Genomic DNA, 23,733 nt, shown 5'->3' on the forward strand with positions numbered 1-23,733 from the left:
GTAGGGAGCCTCCAGCTGGGGCAATCCAGGACTGGTGTCCTGCTGGCAGGATATAGGATTGCAGTGTCTCTTCTGCCCTGTGGAGCTAAAGATGCCTGGTGCTTTGGGGGCCTGCACCCAATAAACCTGATTTCCCTGCTGTTCACTGTTCCATAGGTTTTTCCTCTTCCCAGTGCTGTGCTGTGTGGCTGTGTGCCTGGTGAGGCTTCTTCAGAGGACAGTTAAGTGGATAATCAGTGTTTGTGGAAAGAGTCCTTGAGGCAGAGTCCCAGGAACTGCTGTGCCAGGCAGTATACAGAAATGAGGTGAACCTGTTTCAGAGAATGTATTTACAAGATCAAAGAAATACTTGTGTTTTTTGCTTCTGTAGTTGGCATCACCTTCAGCTCCTCAGCAGTTCACCAGCTAGCTCTTGAACCAGTCAGGCTCCTTCCAGCTACTGTGGTGGACAGAAGTAAATTTTAGAGTTTAAACTTGTAAACGGACTAAGTTTGTGGACTTGAAAAAGGAAAACCTTCTATGTGTGATAGGGAATTTGGGTTTTGGAGGAGAAGTTGGATGTCCTTACATAGGTGATGACAGTGGGAGGAATAGTGATCTGCAAGTCTTTGGTTTTCTTTAGGAGTAAAAATTCATTCCTACAGTCAGTGGCTACTGCTGGCTCTTTCCCTTGTTCCTGGCAATGCCCTCTCTCATCAGAGGTGTGGCTGCTGCCCTGGAGTGTTTCACTCCTCACAGCAGAGCAGCTGGCTGCTCCTGCAGGAGCGCTTGGGAACTGAGCACTGGCTGCTTCTGGGCAGCCGAGGGATGGTGTGAATGCTGGAAGTGAAGCAGTGGAGGGAATAGCAGCAGCAGGAATGCGGTAACAGGTTGGAGAGTAGAGTACAAGCCCACTGTGAGCAGGGTACACACACACTAGTTGTGTTTGATAACAGCCAGACTGTCCTGGGGATTTCCTTGTCATGTGCTGGAGAGCAGAGAGAAAGGGGGAGGGTACAACAGGGATGGGGCAAACTGGGAGTGGAGGGAAATCTCAGAATGACAAAATACCCTGTGTTGGAAGTGACCCACAAGGATCATTGAATCCAACTCCTGGCCCTGCCCAGGACACCCCAACAATCCCACCCTGTGCATCCTTGAGAGTGTTGTTCAAACACTCCTGGAGCTCTGGCAGCCTTAGGACCATGCCCATTCCCTGGGGAACCTGTTCAGTCCCAAAGAAAACCTTTCCCAAACATCTGAGTAGCAAATCTGTTCTTTTTATTTTTCCTTGATAAGAGAATTCTGTCTGGTTGAGAGGCAGTAAATGGCAACTTTTCATATTCTGCTTTTGTTCATTTGGGCAAAATAAAAATAAAAAGCCCATTTGGTAAACTTGTAACATCACAATATGAAGCTGTTTTAGCTTTTCCAGTAAGCTTTTCTAGTAAGGTTTTCTTAAGTACTATGGTACTTTGTGACTTTCAAGTGGCCAACTTTTGGGCTTACACTGAGCTCTTGTGGCCTCCAAGCAGCCTGTAGGGAATGAGCCTTATTCCCTCTCCCTGTTTGGTCTTTTTCCTTTCTGACTTGTAAGATGACAGTAAGATAACAATAACAATAAGCTGTTGGAAATGAAAAGAATAGAAATGAATAGAAGGGAGTCACGTTGTGGTGAAAATCTAATTGCAGGGGTAAGCCAGGTTTATTCAGTGCTGTTTATTCATTTTTTTCCTTGAAGGGCAATAAAGGCAAATCTATGAATAGAAAGATTTTTGAACTTGAATTGAGGAATTAACCAATGAAAATGAAACAAACTATGAATATGACTAAATTATGAAGTAATCCAATGACTTTTTTCTTCTTTTGTTTCCCATAGGCTGAACTCACAGGCATCAAATGGCGTAGGTACAACTTTGAAGGCCATGGGGACTGTGGGCCCATCATTTCAGCTCCAGCCCAGGATGATCCCATCCTGCTCAGCTTCATCCGCTGCCTGCAGGCCAACCTGCTGTGCGTGTGGCGCCGGGACGTCAAACCCGACTGCAAGGAGCTCTGGATATTCTGGTGGGGGGACGAGCCCAACCTGGTCGATGTCATCCACCGCGAGCTGCACAGTAAGCCACTCTTTGCATCTCAATTACTTCTGTTTTCCAGTGAAAAAAGGAATTTTTTTTAATGCTTTAATTTGCTACTTTATGTGATTTTTGTCATAGTTCGTGTTTTAAGACCTACAGGAAAATAAAAAAAACCCTGTAAATTTGACTTTTTTTGCCATATGATAAAATGCAAAGTGAAACTCGAACTCAGGAGACCTGTGCTCAACATCATGACTTGGATTTTTGTGGAACCTCTAAAAACAGAGTAGATTCTAGTTCAAGGGGTGATGATGATAATAATACCCCAGCTTGGGCATAAGGTAGTAGCTGATAGAATAAATCACTTCTGCAGAATCAGGTGAACTCCATGGCATCCCACGTAAATCTATGAGGTAGGACTTGCTCCTTGCTTGTGCAGCAGGATTTGAGCATGATCCAAGGCAAGCTGCAACAGGTGAATGGAACAGGAGGCGAAAAGGGTAGGTAGGTCAGAGGTGACAGTGATAAGTTGGTGATTATAGGCTTTATGCAACTGGGATTGTCCTCAGAGTCTCCAAAATGTGGAGCCTTAATAGGATAAAGTTACTTCTACTGTGTCTGTTGTGATTCTGTTTGGCTTTGACTATATCCAGTATATCGTATTTTCTTTTCAGTGGTGTGTAGTTGCCTGAACTAAAAGGTGTTTTATTAGGCTGTATGAATTTTACTTCCATTATCTGTGTCTTGCAAGAAAAAGACTGAAGTTAACCAGTTCTGGTAATTAAAAAAAAACCCAAGATAATCATAAGGACCAGGTTCTGGTTTCTTGCAAAAATTTTTTTATCCTCATGGCCTTTAAACCTTCTGGTGAATTGGTGACTTCGTAGTAAAATTTGTTTCAAGTACACAGAATATTTTGTTTCTCAAGTGTACTGGAGTTGTCCCTTATCTCCCACCTGTACTCTGCACTGTTTAGTCCTGGGTTATGGTGTATTTGTTTCTTTTCACTCGTTCTAAGCACCATTCCAAACTTCCTTCTTTGATGGCTGCCACATTGTTTATTTGGCACCAGAGCCTGTGAAATCAGAGATATGGAGGCCTGAGTGCCTTGGGTGTGTTCCATGCAGGTAGCCCTATGATCATGTATAATTAAAGAGATGGCTCACAAGTGCTGTGCTGAGCCATTCCACTGACATTCATTTTTTATGAGGCACCTGTTTTGAATGAGGGAATCGGTAATATTTCTACTTACCCAGCAAAGCTTTAATAATATATGCTTTTCTCTTAGTGAAATATAGTTTATTTAATATTTCAAATACAGTAGATGGGCCTAAAGTGTCTTTTTATTTGAGGGGAATTGCAGGTGATGCTTCTGTTTCTGTTGTAAATCGATGGAGCTTGTTCATATCTGACATCTTGGTTACAATGTGATGCTGCTTCCAGTGGAGAAGGTATGGAAATCCACTTAAATGTCTGGACAGCTGAACCTGCTTCTGCTGGGTGCAGTATGGGGCAGAGTATAGCAAAGCATCACTGTCACACATTGCCTGGTTCAAAATTTTATGGAGCCACAGAATTATTTAGTTTGGAAAAGACTTCCAAGGTCATTGAGTCCAACATGTGCCTGATCCCCCAGCCAGAGCACTGAGTGCCACGTCCGCGGGTTCCTTGCACACTTCCAGGGATAGGGACTCCACTACCTCTCTGGGCAGCTCCAGCCAATGTTTAACAACCCTTTCCATGCAGAAATTCCTCCTGGTGTCCAACCTGAGCCTCCCCTGGCCCAGCCTGAGGCATTCTCTCTCCTCCTGTTCCTGTTCCCTGGGAGCAGAGCCCGACCTGGCTGTCCCCTCCTGGCAGGGAGTTGTGCAGAGCCACAAGGTCCCCTCTGAGCCTCCTTTTTCTCCAGACTGAGCCCCTTTCCCAGGTCCCTCAGCCCCTGCTGGGGCTCCAGACCCTTCCTCAGCTCCATTTCCTTCTCTGGACATGCTCCAGCTCCTCAGTGTCCTTCCTGAGCTGAGGGGCTCAGAACTGGACACATCTGGGTGTTCCAGCCTCCAGGCTGGAGCCTTCAGAGCAGTAACTTTTAAGTGGAATTCAATCTGAAACTCCTCTTTTGTCACGTGTGTAAATCCTACAAGGATAGATTTCCTTGTTCTATATTAAAAGCACATTGAAACACTTGTAGTGACTTATCAGATATAGTTCAAAGTGATGTAAATTGTGTAAGTGTTGTACATTTTCCTGCTGATAGGGCTGTCAGGTTGTGTTCAGTACATTTTAGAGTTCAAACATCAGTATTGACAAAATATTGAGCCTCAAATTCTGCCAGAACAAGGCATTTATGTTCACTGATTCCTTGAGAGGACAAAGGACACAGTTTGTGTTCACTGCTTCATGCAGCCAGAAGGCAAAAGGAACAAATTTATTCTGCTTTTTATTGCATGCACAGGCCAGAATACTGAACTATTTGATAGTTGAAATTAGCTTCCTGAAAATATAAAGGGCTTTTCCATGTGGGCATACAAACAGAAAATAGTAAAGTTACTGAAGCAGAGTTTTCCTTGCCTGTCAGCTTGGCTGGGGTAACATGATGCTTTTTTTTTTTTTTTTTGGGATAACCTGCTCAGGAAATGAGCTGCTTTGGTTTAAAATGCTGCTCCTACAGGTTGGATTGTCACTGTGACTTAGAGTTCCATGGCCAGAACTTTGTGTTGTATTCACATGTTCAGGAGCACAAGTCCCAGGAATCTGATGCTGCAAATCCAAAACAAATTTGATATCTGAGATATAGGAATTTTAGGGAATAATGCCTGTTAGTAAGATCATGAATTCTTATAGAGAACAGAGTTTTGGATTTCTCTTTTCCTGCCTAGATCTCGTACTTTGAAAGTGAAATAACTTAGTGGGAATTGAATTTCAAAGAATTTAATTTTTAAATATTATGTTTTATTAATTCAAGTCTAAATTATAATTTTTGGTTTTTCTGGATAAGAGTCACTCCAATATGCTGTATTTACTACTTTCAGTAGACAGAGGAAAAGTCCAAACTGAGGCTTTGCTTTCAGAAGCACTTCAAAAACTTTTTTGCTCATGAATTCTAAGGGTTCTTTTATCTTTATAACATTGAAGATTTGGTAAACAAGAAATCTGCCATTAATAAAAGCATTTCAAATAGCCATAGGGAAAACAACTTACTGGATGTAAACAGGAGATACGAGGAGAGTTGTTTATGTAGTAGCCTTCCAAAACTGTGGATAATTAAATGCTGTCACCGGAGATTAAGTAAAAACAATTATTTGCAGAGCAGTTATAGATCAGTGGAGTGGTTGGATTAACTAGGCAGCTGGGAACTTCAGAGACGTCTCTTGCACATTCTCCTACATTGCTTCTTCCTGCCAGCCTTGACTATTGTCTGCTGGTTTATATTGTGGTGGCATTTAAAACTGGATGAGAGGTTGAAGATCTTTATTCAGTGCTGGGTGGAAAAAGCTAATTGAGGTGGGGTCAGTGAGTGAGGAAAAAACTGGAGTGATTCTCAAAGTCTGAAAAAGTTGGGCGTTGCCTTATTTTGTTGAAGTCCCACAAATCCATTTTTTGTACATCCGACAGAAGAAGTGGAAGGAGAGGAGGGAGTTTCTGACTGTTGGCAGTTTTTTTAACATGAATGTTGTGGATTTGCAAGTTGCAGAGCTCTCGTTCGCATTTGGTGACCAAATACCATCTGGAGCATCGCAGAGAATTTAGACTCAACTCTTGGGTTTTCTCTCTTCTCCCACCCCTGCCCTTGACCCTGTGAGTTCCACAGAGATTATAGGGAAGGGAGATCTGTTCCTCAGTTCCCTTCTTTGCTTTTGCAAAGAGCACTTTATTCTGACATTTTACACCACTCCAAGAGTTGGACTTGATGATTTTGTAGGTCCCTTTCAACTCAGAATATTCTGGAATTCTCTGAGTTTTGTCTATCAGTTTATAATCTCCGTAGTGGAATTATAGATATATTCCACTTCGCTGCATTTGTGATACAGAATATTGGAGTTCTCAGGAATGCTTCAGGGATTATGGTGTGTACCACTACTGAGAATACAGATTGGTGACTGTAAGCACAGCACTGGAGGTGGGCTCTGGAAAGCTGTCCGGATGTGAGACAGGAGCTTGAAAATGAATAAATTCTGGGTGTTTGATAACTCTTTAAATAAAACTACATCCCTCTATCAGCTTAGTAGCTTGTGTGTCTGAGCTCACTGATTCTGGTAGGTATTTGTGATTTCCATCTGATATATTGCATTTGATCCATTAATTTCTGCAGCTACTTCCCCAGAAAAATTATACTATTTCACTAGGATATAAGAATTTGGATGGAAATGCTTATGAAGAATATATTATCTTGAATGAATTAGGCAAGTCTTTCCTGAAAGATTATTGCACATGATCTTTGCAGCTTGGTAAGTTTAAAAACGTAGCTGAAAATTGAGCTGTGACAGGAAAAACCTGGAGCTTTGGCTCGTTCCTGTTTATGAATTCTTGGCATATTGGGCTGGCGCAGCCGTAATCCCCTGGTGCTGATAAAAGTGTGGAGGGAAAAATACTGCCTGTAGGAAGAGCTGTGTGCATGGCACCCACATTAACCCACATGGTTGTACCCCAAAATTAATTTCTGCTATTGTTTCTTTACCTGAAGTTTGCTGATTTTTTTACCTACAGGAAAGGAGAACATGTCAGCTCTGTTTGTTAAGGATTTTTCCTGAGGAGAGCAACTTGCCCCAGAACTAAATGTAGTTGTTTTTATTCCTGCTAGGAAGGGTTCTCGATTCTCTCTTATGAGCTGCTAGATTTCAAAGTTTCATTACCAGTCAAGTCTTCTAAATAAGGTCAGTGTTTAGCCTGTAAATGTTTAGTAGTTGGTGCTTGTCAGTATTTATTAGGGATTAAAAACTTGGAAAAAATTTTATTTTTTGGTTCCACAAATATAAAAGAGAATAAAGTAGTGAAAAATCTACTTTCCCTTTCAATTTGAGCCTATTTAAGGTTCTTGCAGGGTACTGTCTTATTTCTACAATTGCAAGGAATTGGAAGCTCTGTCAGGAATTACAGAGTATGTTCTAAGCTCTGTGTAGTGAGATACGTTAATTATTGAATGAGAAGATGTTCCTGCCTATTCAAACATATTTTAAGTGTGTGAAGCAATGCGTGAAATGAAGACTGAGCCCCCTTGCCATGAAATGGCTGTTCAAATGAGAGTGCTCCTCAGTCTTTTCACTCTACTATGAGATTATGGCAGTGGGCAAGAAGGGAGGGGGTTGCTGCTGGAATTGCATTACAGCTGGCTTGGAGACTTCCTTGGATTTGCCCAAAGGTTATTCCTTGGATCCCTGGGCTTTGGTGAAAGCATGGGATGTGTATCACAGCAATTTTAATTACAACAACAACTCCATAAACCCCAGAACTCTTGTCATGCCCAGTGGTAGCAGGAACGAGAGCAGCCAGGGCATGGAAAAGCAGCACATGAACAAGGAATAAAGGATCTGAAATGCAAGGCTTTTGGAAGGCTTTCCATTTAAAAGGCAGCAATGAATATCAAGCAGCTGAGTACCACTTATTAATAATTTGAAGTGAAATTTGAAAATAGTTAATTGCTGGTTCTTGAGCGCAGAGTGGAATTAACAAGTTGGTTCCTATGACAGAAGACTTTATTGGAATATTAAGTTACTGAAAAGTCTGTTTCTGGCTTGATTATTTTCAATAAGATAAGTCATTTGCATTTTCTTAATTGCCTAGCATAGATTATTCCCAAAGACGTGAAAACAAAGTTCAACTTTTCTATTCTTTTGGCAAGAAGATGGGATTGAAAAGTGAATTCCTACTTTCTCAGCCTGCAGAATTGTTCTGTGACCCTTATATCTGACACTGGTAATTGGTGTCCAGTGATTGCCAGTTGAAGTTCAGCTTAGACAAAATAAACTTTTTCTTTTAAGGAGGCATATTAAATGAGGTTATTATGCCATCATTTGGGATTAAGGAATTGCTTCATGGGAAAATGCCAACTCCTTTTATACACATGAAGTTGACAAGAGCCTTGTGTCTGGGCGAGATGTCTTTATTTTGATTTGTTTTCTTTTAAAAATAAATGTTCTTCCCACCACCTACTTCTACCCCTTTTACTTGAAAACTGGTTTATGGGAATTATATTTAAAAAAAAATAAAACTGAGCATCCTGTTTGGAATTGTGATTGCACTTACCTTTGCTTTATTTCCTCTCTCCTTCAGTGGTTTTGTCTCCACAAAACATGGAATCTCAGTGCTCAGAGCAGGATCCAATGAGTACAAGTAGCATTTGTGAATTCATTACCGGTTCTAGTCAAGAAATGGACTTTACTGATCCTTGTGGGTCCTTCCAGCTCAAGATATTCCATGGCTCATTCTCACATAGTGCATTTTCCCTCTTCTTACAGCTGGCAATATCAAAGCCTAAAAAGTTATAAAAAAGTCTGAAATCTACCAAAGGACCATATGTAAAAAAGCTAATGCTTTTTATTGTTTTATTTTATTTATATCACTCAAGAATTAATATCTTAATTATACTTGTGGCTGGGAATTTGGAGGTTTTCCTATTGATTGCAACAAATTACCTTCTGAAAACAGTTTAGGGGAAAGACACTGATGGAAGGTAAAGCCAAGAAATTTTCTAGTGAATCCACATGCTTCCTCATAATCTTTCTGCTTTCCAAATATAAGCTCAGTTCGACTGAAATAGTTGAAATTTTGAGTAATTAACCTTTAGATTTTATTTACCACGCAATAGTTCTTGTTTTGCTCTCGTGTTTTTGTGAGAAAAGGAGTTGGTATTCCAGAGGCAACATTAACAGCTGCCTTTTGGAGGGATATTTGATGGTCCTTTGGCAGAACTGTTCCAGCAGGGCCAGTCTTAGAGCAAATCCAGGATATTTAAAGTGGGGTAGAACTGTGGAAGTGGAACTACCTGGAAAGTGCTGGGAATGTCTCCCAATAATAGCAGAGTGAGGTGTTACTAATGAATCCAGGGAAACTATTGTGTAAAATGGGCTTGGAATTAACTGGAGTGCTGAGAACAAACTCAAGTCCAACTTTTGAATGTAAATAAAATTGGTGTGTTACCACAGGCAATTCAGTGAACCATGTAATTAGGTTTTTTTCCATGAAAAATGAGACATTATGCTGCAGCTGCAGAAAAGCAGTATGTAAAGGATTTATATTCTAGTTATATGAAAATTAAACAATCATTAAAAGACTGTATTTTTAAAAGTGCTATGGAGGCAGGGGAAATGAAAAAAAATCCAATCAGTAGAATTTATTTTTCAGTGATGTATTGGGCAATATCTGCCACAGTAGTTGATGTTTTTTCCTTTAAAGAATCTCTTTTTCCAGTGAAATGAACTCACTTAGCTGTGTGAAGTAAATCTAAGTTAGCTTGAAGTGAAATCTGTGTTAATAGGGCTCATTACTAATGTTTGTATTTTCATGTATTGTGTAATTCTAAGAACACTGGGTAAGCTCTACTGGAAAATTAAGACTTAAAATAGATGAAATGCCACTTTCTGAAGAAAATTATTTAAAAATTGCATACAATTGCATTTGGAAAATTGCAATTTTAGAATAATTAATGAACTTTAGGTGACAACGACAGTGCTGGATTGCAAACAGAAAACACTGAAACACAGCTCTGCTGATGCTAACACATCATTCCTCTTCAGAGAGAGATGGTTTTCATTACGTGAAAGTCACTTTCTTTATTTATGAAGTTCCTGTTAAAAGTCATAAATCTTACTACAGAATTCTTATACCCCAAGTCTGAGACCAGTTTAATTTTAAGTGGGCTTCATTATACACCTGCACATAGTTATCCTGGGATTTGACTGTAATCTGTAATACAAGTGCTTTGGATACCTGGCAGTGTGTCCATGTGGCAATTCCCAGATGTGATCCATGGCTCGGAGTGTCAGTGATCAGCCAGCAAAATAAGGGGAAGGCAGCTTTGGAAATGTGAAGTTTGTTCCTGATGTTCACTGAAACCTCAGGGCCCTGAAGCTGGAGTATGACCTTTCCAAAGAACCAAATAAAACCATATTCCTGTATGGAATGAAGAGGAGGAACAAGCAGAAAACATCTGAGTATATGGGGTAGGTTAAGAATGAGGGTGGATTCTTACTTTTGCTCTTTGCTCACGGGAAATGGGGGTTTCAAAAGGAAAAGAAAAAGCTGGAGTTGTGCTGTTAGTTAAATATTAGTCTCTTGGCTAAAAAAAAACAAAAACCAAACCAAGCACCCATATGTTGCAGTCACTCATATAATGATAAGTAGAACTTTGAGCGAAATAGTGTAAAATTGATTCTCCAAGGCTGAAATGCTGTGTAGTTTGAAATGAAGGTACAAGCCAGAGGAAAGGCACACTGCAAGGTGGGCACAAAAGCTGAAATGCTTTTGCCTCCTTGTTGATGTAATCCACACTTAAATGCGTCCTTGGAGCTGAGGAGAGTCAGCAGGAGCTGCAGCCCAGGTCTGGGTGCTCAGCCTGGCTCAGCGCAGCACAGGCTGCAGGGCTGCTTTGGTCCTGCAAGTGCCCTGCAGCTGTCCCTGTGCTCCCTTAGCTCAGGGCTTCTGGGAGCCCGGCACAGTTTCAGTTTCTGTTCCAGTGCTGAGGGCTGGGAGCTCCCTGAGCTGCCTCTGCCTCTTCCCAGCTCTGACTCTGCCTTGGCACGAGCCCAGTGCTGGGCCGGGCCCTGGCACAGCCACCTGGGGTGTTCCCTGGTTGTCCTGACAGCCATTCCTACTCAACCTTCACTGCCCTGATCTCTCTGCTCCTCCTGGACAGTGTTTGCCACTATTTGCACCAAATCCTGGGGTGTTCATTGCTTTGGAATAGTCAGTGAGCCCGAGGAGTCAAACTGAAATGCTTCAAATTTCTATAACAAATTAATAGGGATCGTATAAATAACCAGGGAAAAGTAGCACCCCCAATTCCTGGAGAAATTGAAGTGTGAATTTCCTATATTAAAGTGCTTAAATTGATAAACTTGGTCTTAGAAAGAAGAGCAGAAGGTGGCAGCTGTGGCAGTGGCTAAGCAGGAAATAAATATCAGATTTTCAATAAAACAATTCTGTTTTGTAGTTGTTCCATGACATTCTGGTTGCTTCTGAAACACAAGTAATAGAACACCTTTCCCACCCAGTCATAGGTGATGAAAGGGTCATTGTACAGGATTTTTTTTACTGGAGTGGCTTTAAGACAGTGTTATTGTGTCATTAGGGGAGCAGCAGGGCCTGGAGTCTGATGGGTTTATGGTTGTGGGGAGCTGGAAGGAAAATCTCTTAGTCTCTTTGGAGTTTGATAAAATTTATTCTATGCAATACTTTGCTACATCTGTCAACAAAATTCCCTGGAATCTGTTCTCCAAGGCAGGTGAGGGGGGAGTGTGTGGTATTTGTCTGTCCTGTCTTTTTTTTTTTTTTTTTTTGTCTCTTCTATATGAAAAGGATGTGATTTCTGTTGGTTTCTGTATTTGAACAATGTCCTCCGCTGTTACCAAGGGATGGAGGTGATGTTGGACTGTGCTGGGATAGAATGGTGAAGGGCTTAACTGACAATCCTGCCCTTTCCAGAGATATTCCTGAGAGTTCTGCAACTTTTACTGGCTGCTGGTCAAGAGGAATCTGTGTTCCTGACAAAAGCTTTATAGGTTTTCTTTAATGTGTAATTGGTTTATTGAAAGAAAGCTTTTTATTTTGCACTAACATTATAGTTTGAATAACTTATAAGTAACTTAAGGATTCTCCTGCTATCCCTAACAACTCTGAGTTGGGAGTCTAATTTGGATTTTCCATACAAGATTTCCATTGCTGCACCATACTAAAATAAATGAAATACTTCACTAAAACTGGGGTGTCCTGAAGTGATGTCACCATTGTTGCTGCTGCTTTTCTGCTGGTTTTGGTGCTTCCAGCTTCAGTAAGGCCCTCTGATCCTCTGCACAAACCCATGGAATTTATTCCCATGGAGGAGTTCCCACTCATTTATTCCTGTTCTTTGGGAAATAGTGTATTCAGGAGCTAATAAACAGGTGAGGTAAAGCTGAGAGGAATAAACAGCAGTGAGCTTGAGAGATCTCCCCAGAGAGCCTTTGTACCTGGAGAAGCTGTCCTAGGAAGTGGAAAACTTCCAGACAGATATCCCCTGTCCCAGGTGTATGTGAAATTATGGCTCAGTTTCTCTCTGCCTTTTTCCTAAACTAAACCAGACTGCAGGTAGCATTATTTTATTACTATTTCTTTTGCTGTAAACCACAGTTAAGGCCTGGAAAGTGTGAAGAAAAATGTTTTGCCTGCAAGACTGTTACTGCTTAGTCTCAAAAGAAATGTACTCTAGTACTCAAATTCCTAATCCCTCCCCTTTTGGGATAGGGGTTCCTGGTTGGCCTTGTCCTGGGAGGTTCTCAGTGAGCCCATAAAAGGGTAATTGGTGGGCAAACATTACACTCAGCACTGTTCGTTTGTCATGTCCCAGACAACTTCTGTAGGATGGCTGAGCCTGGAGGTGAAACACTGCTCACATTCAAGGGCTCAGATTATATTGTGGCAACAGCAGAGACAAAAGATCCTGATGCTTACAGGTACACCAGATATATATTTGTATTAAAAAAACCCAAAATCACCATTACTGTCTTACAAATAAGTGACTTTTGAGTTTAATGTGAATTTACATAAGGTCAATTTTTATTTCTTCAGTGAGTTCTTGCAATTATTTTACACTTTTATTTATTCCTGCATAGTAAACATGCCAGCAAACCTGTGTTAAAAATCCCCTAGAGAGACATTAATTTACTTCATTTTTGCTCTTCAGGTACTAACTACAGTTTGCATTTTGTCATTAATGTACTGAACAGGAGTTCCTGTGAGTTTCTGAAATGCAAAATGTTAAAATTAAGCATCAACCCCAAATTGCCACTTGCTGCCTCTTTAGGATTCCTGTTTGTGCTCCCCAAACGCTGTAAGAAGCAACTGAGTTTTTTTAGTAGCTTCTTGTGAGTTTACTTGTTTTGTTTAATTGACATGTAATTGCTTCACTGAAAAAGTGGGGACCTTGGATTTCTGGTACATTGGGAAATCTGATGCTTTTCATTGTCCAAGATGCCATTTTCTGGAGATGGCTAGAATACCAGAATATCAGAGCTGTGATGCTGATGTAGAGAGTGGCTGTGGAAGGAGCTGCCCACAAAGAAGGCTCCGTGATTCATTTCTGTGTGAGTTCAGAATCTTCCAGTGCTCAAACTGCTGAGCTCGGGAGTTCTCTGCTGTCATTTGTCTTTGTTTTAATGGGATTAAGTAATTATGTGTGCATTTTCTTTCAACTAACCAGCCTGATAAAAGCAAGCACAACTGAAGAGCCTATAAATTGTTGGCTCTTTTGTTCCAGCAGAAGTGCATTGACGGCTCTGCAGATTTTACATCTTGGTGCATATATTTAGCTGCCCTACTATGGTGAGTAAGACTAGAGAGTAGTTTATGTAATCTGAGGGTCTCCCCTTGGGAATGTGCCTGGTGGAAAGTGGATCTCGGATACAGGGCAGTTTTAAGGAAGAAATCCCTGGCACTTCCAAGCAGAAATAGAAGCTGTTCTCCCAAACACTCGAGTAACTTCATTGAAACTAATCATGTCTGGTATTGATACTTTGGCTGTGTCAGTCATAGGTTCAAATTTTGCTGCTGCTTTGCAGAACCTCTGCCTGTGTCCTGCAGCTGTTAAGACTTACTAGTCTTTTGTAAGTTTGACATCCATCTGAGTTTTCAAGTAGGAACTGCTCACTGTGTATCCTGGCATCTGCAACCCTTTGTGTTTAATGAAATCATCAGGTGCTTGCTATGCGATATCATCAACCCAATTAATTCTTTTCAGAACTTCATTCTTTTTGCATGGTGTGTTTATGCATTCAATTTTATCTTTACTATTAATTCAAATTAAGTCTTGATTTGAGAGTTTATGTAATCACTTTAATGAAGTGGCTGTGCCTGCTCACTGCTTCTTGTTTATTTTAAATATTGGTCTGGGGAAGTTAAGGTTTTAATGTATTCCAAATTATAACCAGCAATAACTATGCAGTAGTCTTCTATTAATTCAGTTTTAAGAGCTCTGCATGTAAGATGACTTTTACACTATTGTGCTGTCTCATAATTTCATGTGAGAACAGGCTGCTTTTAATTTGTTTTCCTGTTAGTCCATACGTGTCGGAGGCACAATTTGTCATTCCTCTTCTGGCTTGAAGTTGTGTCGTCAGCTGATCCACTTATTTTTCTGGAGTTTTCCCTTTTAAACTTAATAATGCAGTTTCTGAACTTTTGGGCTTGTGGCCACTTAATCCCAGGTGGCCATTTAAATTAACCTGTTAGGATGAGGAATGAATTATTGCATCCTAAATATTACTTTTCTTGTCACCTGTACCATTTGTCAGAGGCTTTCTGTGGTTACTTTGGACACGATAAGTGGTCTTGGTTTAAGGACAGTGACCTGTGATGGAAATCCACAATGTCCCGATGCCTGTGGGACCAATAATCAGTTCAGCCCCCTTGTTTGCCTGTCTTACACATAGAACTGTTGGTGTCCGGGATTCCTCGTGCAGTGGGAAAGTCCTGTGGGAATGCTGAACTCTCAGATCTTTGTGCCCTCCCTCACCTGGCTGTTTGAAGTGGTTTGCAAACCACACCAGTGGCTGCTCCTGCTTTGGGATATGGAGCTGCAGATTCAACTGGAACCAGGAGCTGGGAGCTGCCTCAACCAAAGTTTTGTGTTCAACATTTCCCTTGTGGCCACCTGCTCTAAGCTGTGAAGTTATCCAGGATGCGTGTCCAGGATGTGGGATGGAAGAGGAGGGAGCCCTGGTCCATGATTGCTTTTAAGTGCTGTGCTGAACAAGCAGGCAATGCAAACGGTGAATGGAAGTGAAGGTTGGTTATTGCTCCACCTTGTCTCCTTGTTCTGGGAGCTGGGAAAATTGGGAAAGGAGAGAGAGCTGGTATGGAACTGTTTTAAACCAGCATATACTCAGATTCCCTTCCCATTGCTCACACTACTCCCAGTTAAGTCTTTCTGCTAATCTTCACGTGATTAAGAATGTTGGACGGTGGCATGAAGAACTCTACAAAGTAATGCTTAAGGATATCCCGCTGTGTGCATTTGATGCCACATCTGGAATGAGATTATAGATCAATAACTGAAAAGGAAAAAGAACAAAAGAAAATACAACCCTGAAATCCCATGAACTGTAACTTTTTAAAGCCTTTGAATATACAGTGCTTGAGGAAAATGGAAGAAGTTAAGATATTTTGTACAAATATATTAGAAAAGAATACAGTGCATTTGGAGTACAAAGACTCCCAGAGTTTTATTGGCTGTGGTTGTTGTCAGTGTTAACAAAACACACAGTGAGCACGGCCCCAGTCTGTCACTGTGACATGTTGAGTATTTGCAGATGTAAATCCCCATCATATGTCAGAAATACAACATTTTGCAACCAAATAAAAACACACAGAAACTTGGGACTCACAGAACTTTCTGCCATGTACCATAACTCTGGCCATAGCTTCTGTTCAGCGTCACAGCTGCCCAGTGGATAAAGGGAGTTTCTAAAACTATATGTGCTGTGAAAATGGGGCTGTTTATGTAATGATAGTTTATTGAATGGGAGCTTTGCAAAGAATTGACTGTGCTGTGCAGTGTCCAAAAGGGTGAGACACAAAGGAAGTGGCAGGCACAGCCATCATAACCTGAAATCCCATTATCAGATTTTTGTGGAAGTGGAATCAGTTTTTCAGAGGTCAGTATTTATTGCTGCCAAAAGAACCCATTTTGTACATACCTGAAGAGGCAGAGTGATGGGAATTGGTGATTGCCCAGCATTTATTGTTCCTCAGTACCAGTGTGATAATTGGGTTTGTCACTCATCTGCAGTGGGTGAATTGCATGGACGGCATTAGGCCCTGGTGCTTTTTCCCCTCAGGAGACACCATTTGTTGTGACAAGAGGTACTTGTGTCACATACCCTGGTTTGGGTGTGTGAAGGATGTGTTGCACCCTCACCTTGGTGTGCAAGCACACAAATGTGTTCAGCACGTGTGGCTGAGCTGAGCTGGCTCTGGCCAAGTTCTTCCTCTGCAGGGTCAGGGGCAACTGCCAAAGGGCTGCAAAGCACCCCTAAATACTGACAGACCCCATGTTTCAGCACAACTTTGAGGTTTGAAGACATGTGGCCACTGGTGGTGTGTAGGTTTTGATTGTGGATGCACATTCCCTTTGTGATTCCATGGATTTTCTATTCTGAACAGCAGTGGTTGTGTGAGGGGCTGCCTGTGCTACTGGCTCATCCATTAAGCTAGAACATCAACCACCCTTCTCTCTCTGAGATAATAAATATTTTAATATTTCATCAATATTCAATAAATAAAAAACTACCAGCTCTACAGAATCAAAATGTAAAGGGGCTGTTTTGGCTGTTATCTGGAACAGAGTTGGGAAAAGTTAAGAAGCCTTTAGTGCCTCTTGGATGCCTCTCTGATTTAGCCGTGTAGGAAACGTGGTAATGCTTGGCTTTGTGTTGTTCTGGTTTAAAAGTAAACCCCTGGATTCTCTGATTTACATAGCAGAAATTATTTTGCTATTATTCTATTTACATTAGTATTTCCTTGTGTATTTGTTAGGGAAATGAATTTCTTGTTAAATGGCTGGGAAGAGGATTTCGAAACACTGGGATTGGTTCCTTTCTTTTGGAAGAAATAGTTAACAAATAGGAAAATGGTCGTGGAGAGCCGAGTTTCTGGCAAGCCCTGCTGGTACAGAGTGTACTGAGTTGGAAATGTTGCCGAGTTAGCACAAACTGTCTGATATAAAAAGCACGTTTTTGTTGTAAACACTGCCTGCTCAACAGAGTTGTTGGTCTTACAGAACAGCTTTAAACAGGGACTGTTACTTTTGAGTAATATTAAATATTTGTCTTCTGGTGAATGTTTTCTTAGGAAAAATCACTGTAGATAGCAAACAAACCAATTATTTTATTATCCAGTATAAGTGCATTTGAACTTCCTTGTTTTTATCTTGACTGTTTCACTTGAATTTATATGTTTTTTGAGGTGTTGCTTTTCACTTGAAAAAGTTTTGAGTTATTTTTCTTCAAAAAAAAGTATTTGTGCAGATGTCTTCAGATTTCAAAATAGGCTTTGTTCTTTCTGAGCTTTGTCTTTTTGTTTTTCTGGCTTTGTACTGACACTTTGTGGCTGTTTCTGTGGTGTTTCAAATGACAGGAGTCACAACAGTAATGGAAAATAGCAACTTAAATAAACATTTTCAGGAAGTATAAAGCAGGGTGAGTGTGGAAACCTTCCCCAGCTCAAACCCTGTACAAATGTTCTCTACATCTCTGCCCTGGGAGTAGATTTATAGGATAGAGATATGGGGCTTTTAGATTTATTTTCTGTGGCTTTTTTTCAATAGTAAATGCTGTGAACAAGATGCCTCTAGACACTGTGTTTTGTGAACAATCTGGTGGGTATTAACTTATAATAAGCATCAAATTTTCTTTTTATTGTACAGGGTTATTGGTGTATTCTCAATTCTAGGCTGTGTCACCATTCCTCACTTAATCCTGTAGTGTATAAATTACTTTTTCCAGCTGTCTTTGTGTACACAATCAAGGAGGTGATGCCATCTTTTTTGTTTGTTTTTGTTTTGTGTGGTAGTACATAGTAAGAACAGGATGGAAAAAAGATAATTTTGGAGCCAAGTTCTATTTTTTTAGTTATGATAGCTGGTTTAGAGGCAGGGAGAATAATTTCTGAGCTATCTGTGTGCAGATTTGTGGCTATGTTGGAAGAAGAGCACAACACATTAATTTAACTTGTCTTTAAAACTCCCTCTCAATCCCTCACCTATCCTTGCCCTCTGGCAGTGAGAAGCCATCCCGGCCCTTTGTCCCTCCAGGCTCTTGTTTCATTTAGGTCATCTCCAAGTGCCCACTTGGAAGAAACTTTCTGGAGGGCAAAAAGGGGAAGAGGGGCAGCTCTGGGTTTAGATCGTAACTAGCAACGTGTTTATCCTCTCCTTAACAACAAGGCAAATCTAATTACTTAATGCTTAACCAATGAATCAAAGCAAACCTTAATCCATGCCTTTTCTTTTGTGCAAATTAAGTGGGGATATCATTATTTAAATATCCAACAAGATTCTGGAAAATTTGATTAAACCTGCTAAGAAAACCTCATGAAATGCAGGAGAGGTGAAGGAAGAATTACACTGCAATTGAGCATAAATAATTATTTTTATCAAATAGCAGTGCTCAGTAATGATGTGTATGACTATATTTCTGTTTTTCTTTGCTTATTTTCCTGGGGTCTTTTTTTTTACTTCTTTAAGTGTCAGTCTCCTGCTGTCTGTTCTGGGGAGATGCTATGCAATCAAATATTTTTTGAGTAAGGAAAAAAGGAACTTATTTTTTGCTGAAAATCCACCCAGACATGAAGGGAAGACAATATCAAAAGGAGTCTTATTAGAAGTCAGCTAATTTTGTTTGGAAATGAAAGATCTAGAAATTGCAGATCAGTCTGAAAGGAAGTTGGAAAACTGTTGTTCTCCCTGTAAAACATGGCCTTTTTCACTTTAAATGCTGCATTTTGAGAGCCCCTGAGTGTTTGTCCTTGCACACTCACCCTGTGTGGATTCCCGTGGCTTGCCACTGGGTAAATGATTAGCAGTGGGAAAATGTTGCACAAGAAATACTTTGGAATGTTAATTGTAAATCTAATTATTTCCTTCTAAAATGAATCTGAAGCAAATTTCTGGTAACTGTTTCTAGGAGGCAAGAGAGGTGGGAGTATAAAGTAGCTGAAACTTGGGGCAGTTGAAAGGGGATCTGGTGGTTTGGGCAGAAAGGAGACTTTCCACTGCAATTTCTAAGACCTTTTGGAAGATAATTGAAACAGAGATTTTGTTTCAGAATACTCCTTGTCTTTATTTTAAATGTGTTTCATGGAGTCACATAATAATTTAGGTTGGAAAAGACTTATAAGGTGAGGATATTTTGCAACTTATAATGGAGCAGATCATGGGATCAGATTGTGAAACTGATGCATTTCTCCTCAGAAATAGTTTTAATTAAACTGTTTGAATTTTGGATCAAAAAATCTATTTGGAAAACTGAATGAAATGCAGTTTTGTTTTCCTGGGTTTGGTCAGGGGATATGTGGGCAGGACTAGCTCTTGTGTCAGTCAGTGCTCATTTAGTCTGTGAGTACAGGTGGTCAGAACTCACCACCTCTGACACCTAGTTAAAAACCCAACACACAGAAAGCTCACAAACCAAACAGCTCATACCTGGTTTGAAGTTTTCAGCTCCTCTCTTTTTAAATATAATTTTTAAATTTAAATATCTTCAAATTTAATGCCCAATGTAATACAATTTCAGCAGTAACCTTGCATGAGTGCAAGACTCCCAAAAGAACTCAGGGAAATGCTAAAGTTAGCAACAAAACTGAAAAATAAAAAAATTCAAGCAGTGTTTTTACTACAGATTCTTATTTTGTTATTAATAATTTAGAGACTTATTTGCTGTTTTCTAAAATAAATGAGAAATTCCGCAATTAAGGGCTTTGCAAAACAGAAGTTCTGCCAAAGCATAAACAGTTGTGTTTTTGTATCCCTGTGTGTCTTCAAAACCGGGAAGTCAGGATTTCCCTTCCTGTTTAAAGCGGGACGTAAAGCTTACCCTGAATTCCTAGTGAATATCTGAAGCTCTGTGCATGTTGAAGGTGGATGTAAGAGGTGGTGATGATCATGGAGAGGAATAAAGATGTTCTAAATTGGTTAGAAATTACTCCTTCCCACCCCCTTTCAGTATTTGATACAAAAAAAGAATCTGGTGGAAGATCTCCACTCATTGTGCCCCAGCAAACCACAAGAAGAGAAGCTGTTTTTAACTAGATGATATATTTAGTAGTTCCCTTGCCAAAAAAACTTTTTTTTCTTTCAAACTGGAAATAGTTTTTGTTCTGAAATAATGATCTTTTTATCTGCATTGCTTTTTTTTTTTGTTTTTTTTTTTTTTTTTTCCCTCTGAAGCTGGTCCCTTCTTTGTGGAAATTCATTTTTGTAAGGCTTTTCCAGATTTAGGAACTGCTTTTGATGACTCATAGGGTTTTTTTTCCTTTGCTTTCTGCCAGGTAGGAGCAGCTGTGTACTTGGTAATTAGCTTACTCTGCCTTTGCTTAACCACTGTGCTCTCACTGTGTTCTGGCTGAGGGGGGAAAACACTGCATTTTTATCCTGTTTGTTTTTTGTGTGCAATCTACAAAAGCCAGTTTTACCAAGCCCTTGAAACAGCCAGAATATTTAAATAGAGCATCGAAGTAAAAGGAGGGCTGTAGAATTGCTGTAAATAATTCTTTCCCCCTCCACCCTTCTGTGTTCACTTTCTCTGAACATGGTCATTCTGGACAGAATTGTAAGAGCACAGAGGCAACAAAAAGCAGATGGTTACTATAGTTTCAGTGAATGGAGCCAGTTTTACTTGGCTGAAAGTATTTTCTGTCCTCTTGCCTGTCATTCATGAAAGGCCTTTTTGAACGCATTGAAGTCCTGGCTGTTCTTATATAACATTTGATCTCTTTTACCTATAAAAGCACAAGGATCATCTCTGATGTTTTTAAGTATATCCTTATGCCCAGGGTTTTATTGCCACTGTGGTTGATTCACATCTGTGGAGGAGCACAGCCTCTTTCCCTATGCTTTGTCCAGAGAAGCTGTGGCTATCCCATCCCTGGAAGTGTCCAAGGCCAGGTTGGACAGAGCTTGGAGCATCCTGGGTAGTGGAAGGTGTCTCTGCCCATGACAGGGGGTGGCAGTGGGTGGGCTTTAAGGTCCCCCCCAACCCAGTTCATGATTCTGTAATTCAGTGACAAACCACACCTGTAACCATGGACAGAGTTGGATTCACTTGAACTTCAGGAAAGAAAGCAGCAGCCGCAGCTTCCTTGTGCCCAGCTAGGGCTGTGCTATGGGAAATAATTTGGGATTGCAGAGGAAGTGATTAGATGACATTTTCAGGAAGCTGCAGTATATCTGTGGTCATCTAGTGCATGATGGTCAGGATGAACCTGTGTTATGATGAAGTAGACACCTGAAGATGTGAAAGGGTTTCAGTTTGCTGTTGTTTCATTAAATGAGCATCTGTTGCAGCCTTGTTATTTTAAAGCTGATTTTACTATGTTTAAATCTGAATTTTCTTTTCAAATTGTATAAAGCAAACCTATCTCCTTCTCCATATGTGGCTTGTTCTGAGATTGTAATGTCTTCTGTGTGAAACTCGCTTTGTCCTGCCCTAATACTTTTTCAGGTCTGTGACACCTGATTTGGTAGCTGTGAGTAGCTATGGTCCCAACTGAAACTCCTATCACTTGAGGGGTTCAGGAGGAAGATTACTCATCAACAGCCTCCCCTCCACCAGGATAAAGGATCTGCACAAATGTCTGCAAAGGAGAATTGCTAGAGATGGCCTTTGCATTATATGTAACATTTTATTTTGCTTAGTTTTTAATATTGAAGCCTGAAGTGGGTAGAAGAGTTTTTGCAGAGCATAAGGGCTAGCAGCAGCATCCTCAGGTGGGTCTTTGAATTTTGTCATTGCCAGATGCACATGGATGTGCTTCATTCCTGTTCCTGGCATTGTAGAGCAGAGTTTGACAGAAATGAGCTATTTTAGTTTGTGCACGCAAGTGCAGGTACCAGTGTTCAGGCAGAGGGCTAAAAATTACAGCATGAATCTTTGATTTAAATTCCATGCAAGTTTCATAAAACTTGCATGACTTTCTGAGAGCAAAATTGCAAAACACTCTAAAAACAAAGTCCAAGAGAAGCTTTGTGGTTTAGGTTTGCTAAATTCTTCTTTCCACACCCCCTGTGCCTTGTTCTGAATCTCTCGTCAGGAGTTTGGCATCAGGGGAGACAAAGGTGACATTTTACAAGGTCTCTGACTTAAAGGAGATGTGGCCAGTGGCGCTTTGGGGTTTGTTGTGTTTGTTTTCTTTTTTCTTTTCCCAACCCTTATCTGCTGGCTGCCTGATGGCAGGAATTTACTGCAAAGCTCTGACCTCTGTCCTGCTGGCCCAGGCACAACCTGGAGTAACACTTTAAACCCTGAGTAGCTCTGTAGTAGTTGGCAAACTGTCATGGAAAAGAATTTTTGCGCAGAAGCCATGCCCAGAAGTATTTTTCAACTTTAAAAAAAATCATTCATCATAAATTCAGGTATTTTAATCAGAATTGGTGATTACTATGGCATCATTGCAGTAGTTCCTCTCTGGAATTGCTGAGGTTTTTAGCTCATGACTTGAATTCATAAGCAATGGGGAAGCAGAAACCTTTTGGCTGATATTTTTAAAGTACTTTAGTAACTGAGGAGTGTTTTTATATATTCACACAAAAATATATATTTAATATATAGGAAAAGCAGCATTTGGTTGGAGTACTAAGCATCTGTTGTGCTTCAAGTTCAATTAGCAACTCAAAATCTTCATAAAAATACCCAGGACTGTTAACAGTTAATGAGTATTTAATTTTATTAAGGTGCACACTTGGGGTGTGTGCAGGCATGTGAATCCAGAAGATTCTTGGAGTTTGTTAATTGTACTCTACTCATACTGTATTAAAAATCAGATTTTAGTATTGCTTTGTACTGTGCATTGTGACTTTGGCATTTCTCAGGTGTTCATTTTGGCAGTAGTGCTGTTTTTTGATCATTTTTTCAGTATTTGAATTGGCACGTGGAACTGAGAGGAGTAAACAATCCCAACTATTTTAGACTACAGTTATGATTTGTTTTTTAAGAATGGATGAAAATCAGCTTAAACCTCCTTTGTGCCAACACTGGAATAGCAAGTAAGAAAAGAATTACCATTTAAAAAACAGTGACTGTGAAGAATCTGCAAGTGAATTGTTTTGATTAATTGGTACCACCTTGAGCTGATGGGATTTTATATTAAAATTTATTCCTTATTTTAGGGAACAGATTTGTCCTTGATAGGTGTTACTGTTACTGTAATAGTGCTTTTGCTTTAGAAAATTGTTGGTTTTGTTGTCTTTCATGCTCTCTGTAAAATGCCAGCATAATTTGGCATTAATCCACCTAGATTTTTTTCTTATTTTCTTGCTCTGTAAGGAAAGACAGAGCAACTGGAATGGTGACAAACATAGGAGAGATGGTGGGTGCTGGAGCAGGACAGGCAGAGCCTGGGAGGTTGATGGCTCTTCAGGAAGTTCACTGGTAATAAAAGGTTTGGAGGAGGGGCTGATGCAGCTCTTCAGAGGGGCCTGGACAGGTGGGAGAGATGGGCAGAGAGGAACCTTTGGAAATCCCACAGAGGCAAATGCAGGTCTTGCACCTGGGGTGGAATAACTCCAGCACCAGCGGAGGCTGGGGTGGCCTGTGGGAATCAGTTCTGTGGAGAAGGGCTGGGGTGTATATGAGTACATGGGGTGGAATTTCAGAAATCAGGTGTCCTGTCTGAGACTGAAGGCTTTGCAGAGCTGCAAAGACACCAGAATAGTTGCAGCTATAAAAATCAACAGAACAGTTTTTTTGGTATAGAGAATGAGTGTTAAAATCAAAGG

At 40.4% G+C, this 23,733-nt stretch overlaps 1 protein-coding gene across 1 annotated transcript in view; it reads left to right on the forward strand.

The window, feature by feature from the left end:
* Positions 1-23,733, forward strand: part of MED13L (mediator complex subunit 13L) — a 167,351-nt gene that overhangs the window by 17,053 nt on the left and 126,565 nt on the right. The window contains exon 2 of the mRNA XM_056504092.1: positions 1,859-2,096. Coding sequence (XP_056360067.1) covers positions 1,859-2,096 — 238 coding nt within the window. The remainder of the gene's footprint in view (positions 1-1,858; positions 2,097-23,733) is intronic.

Source organism: Oenanthe melanoleuca, chromosome 15, assembly GCF_029582105.1.
Source record: "Oenanthe melanoleuca isolate GR-GAL-2019-014 chromosome 15, OMel1.0, whole genome shotgun sequence".
NCBI lineage: Eukaryota > Metazoa > Chordata > Aves > Passeriformes > Muscicapidae > Oenanthe > Oenanthe melanoleuca.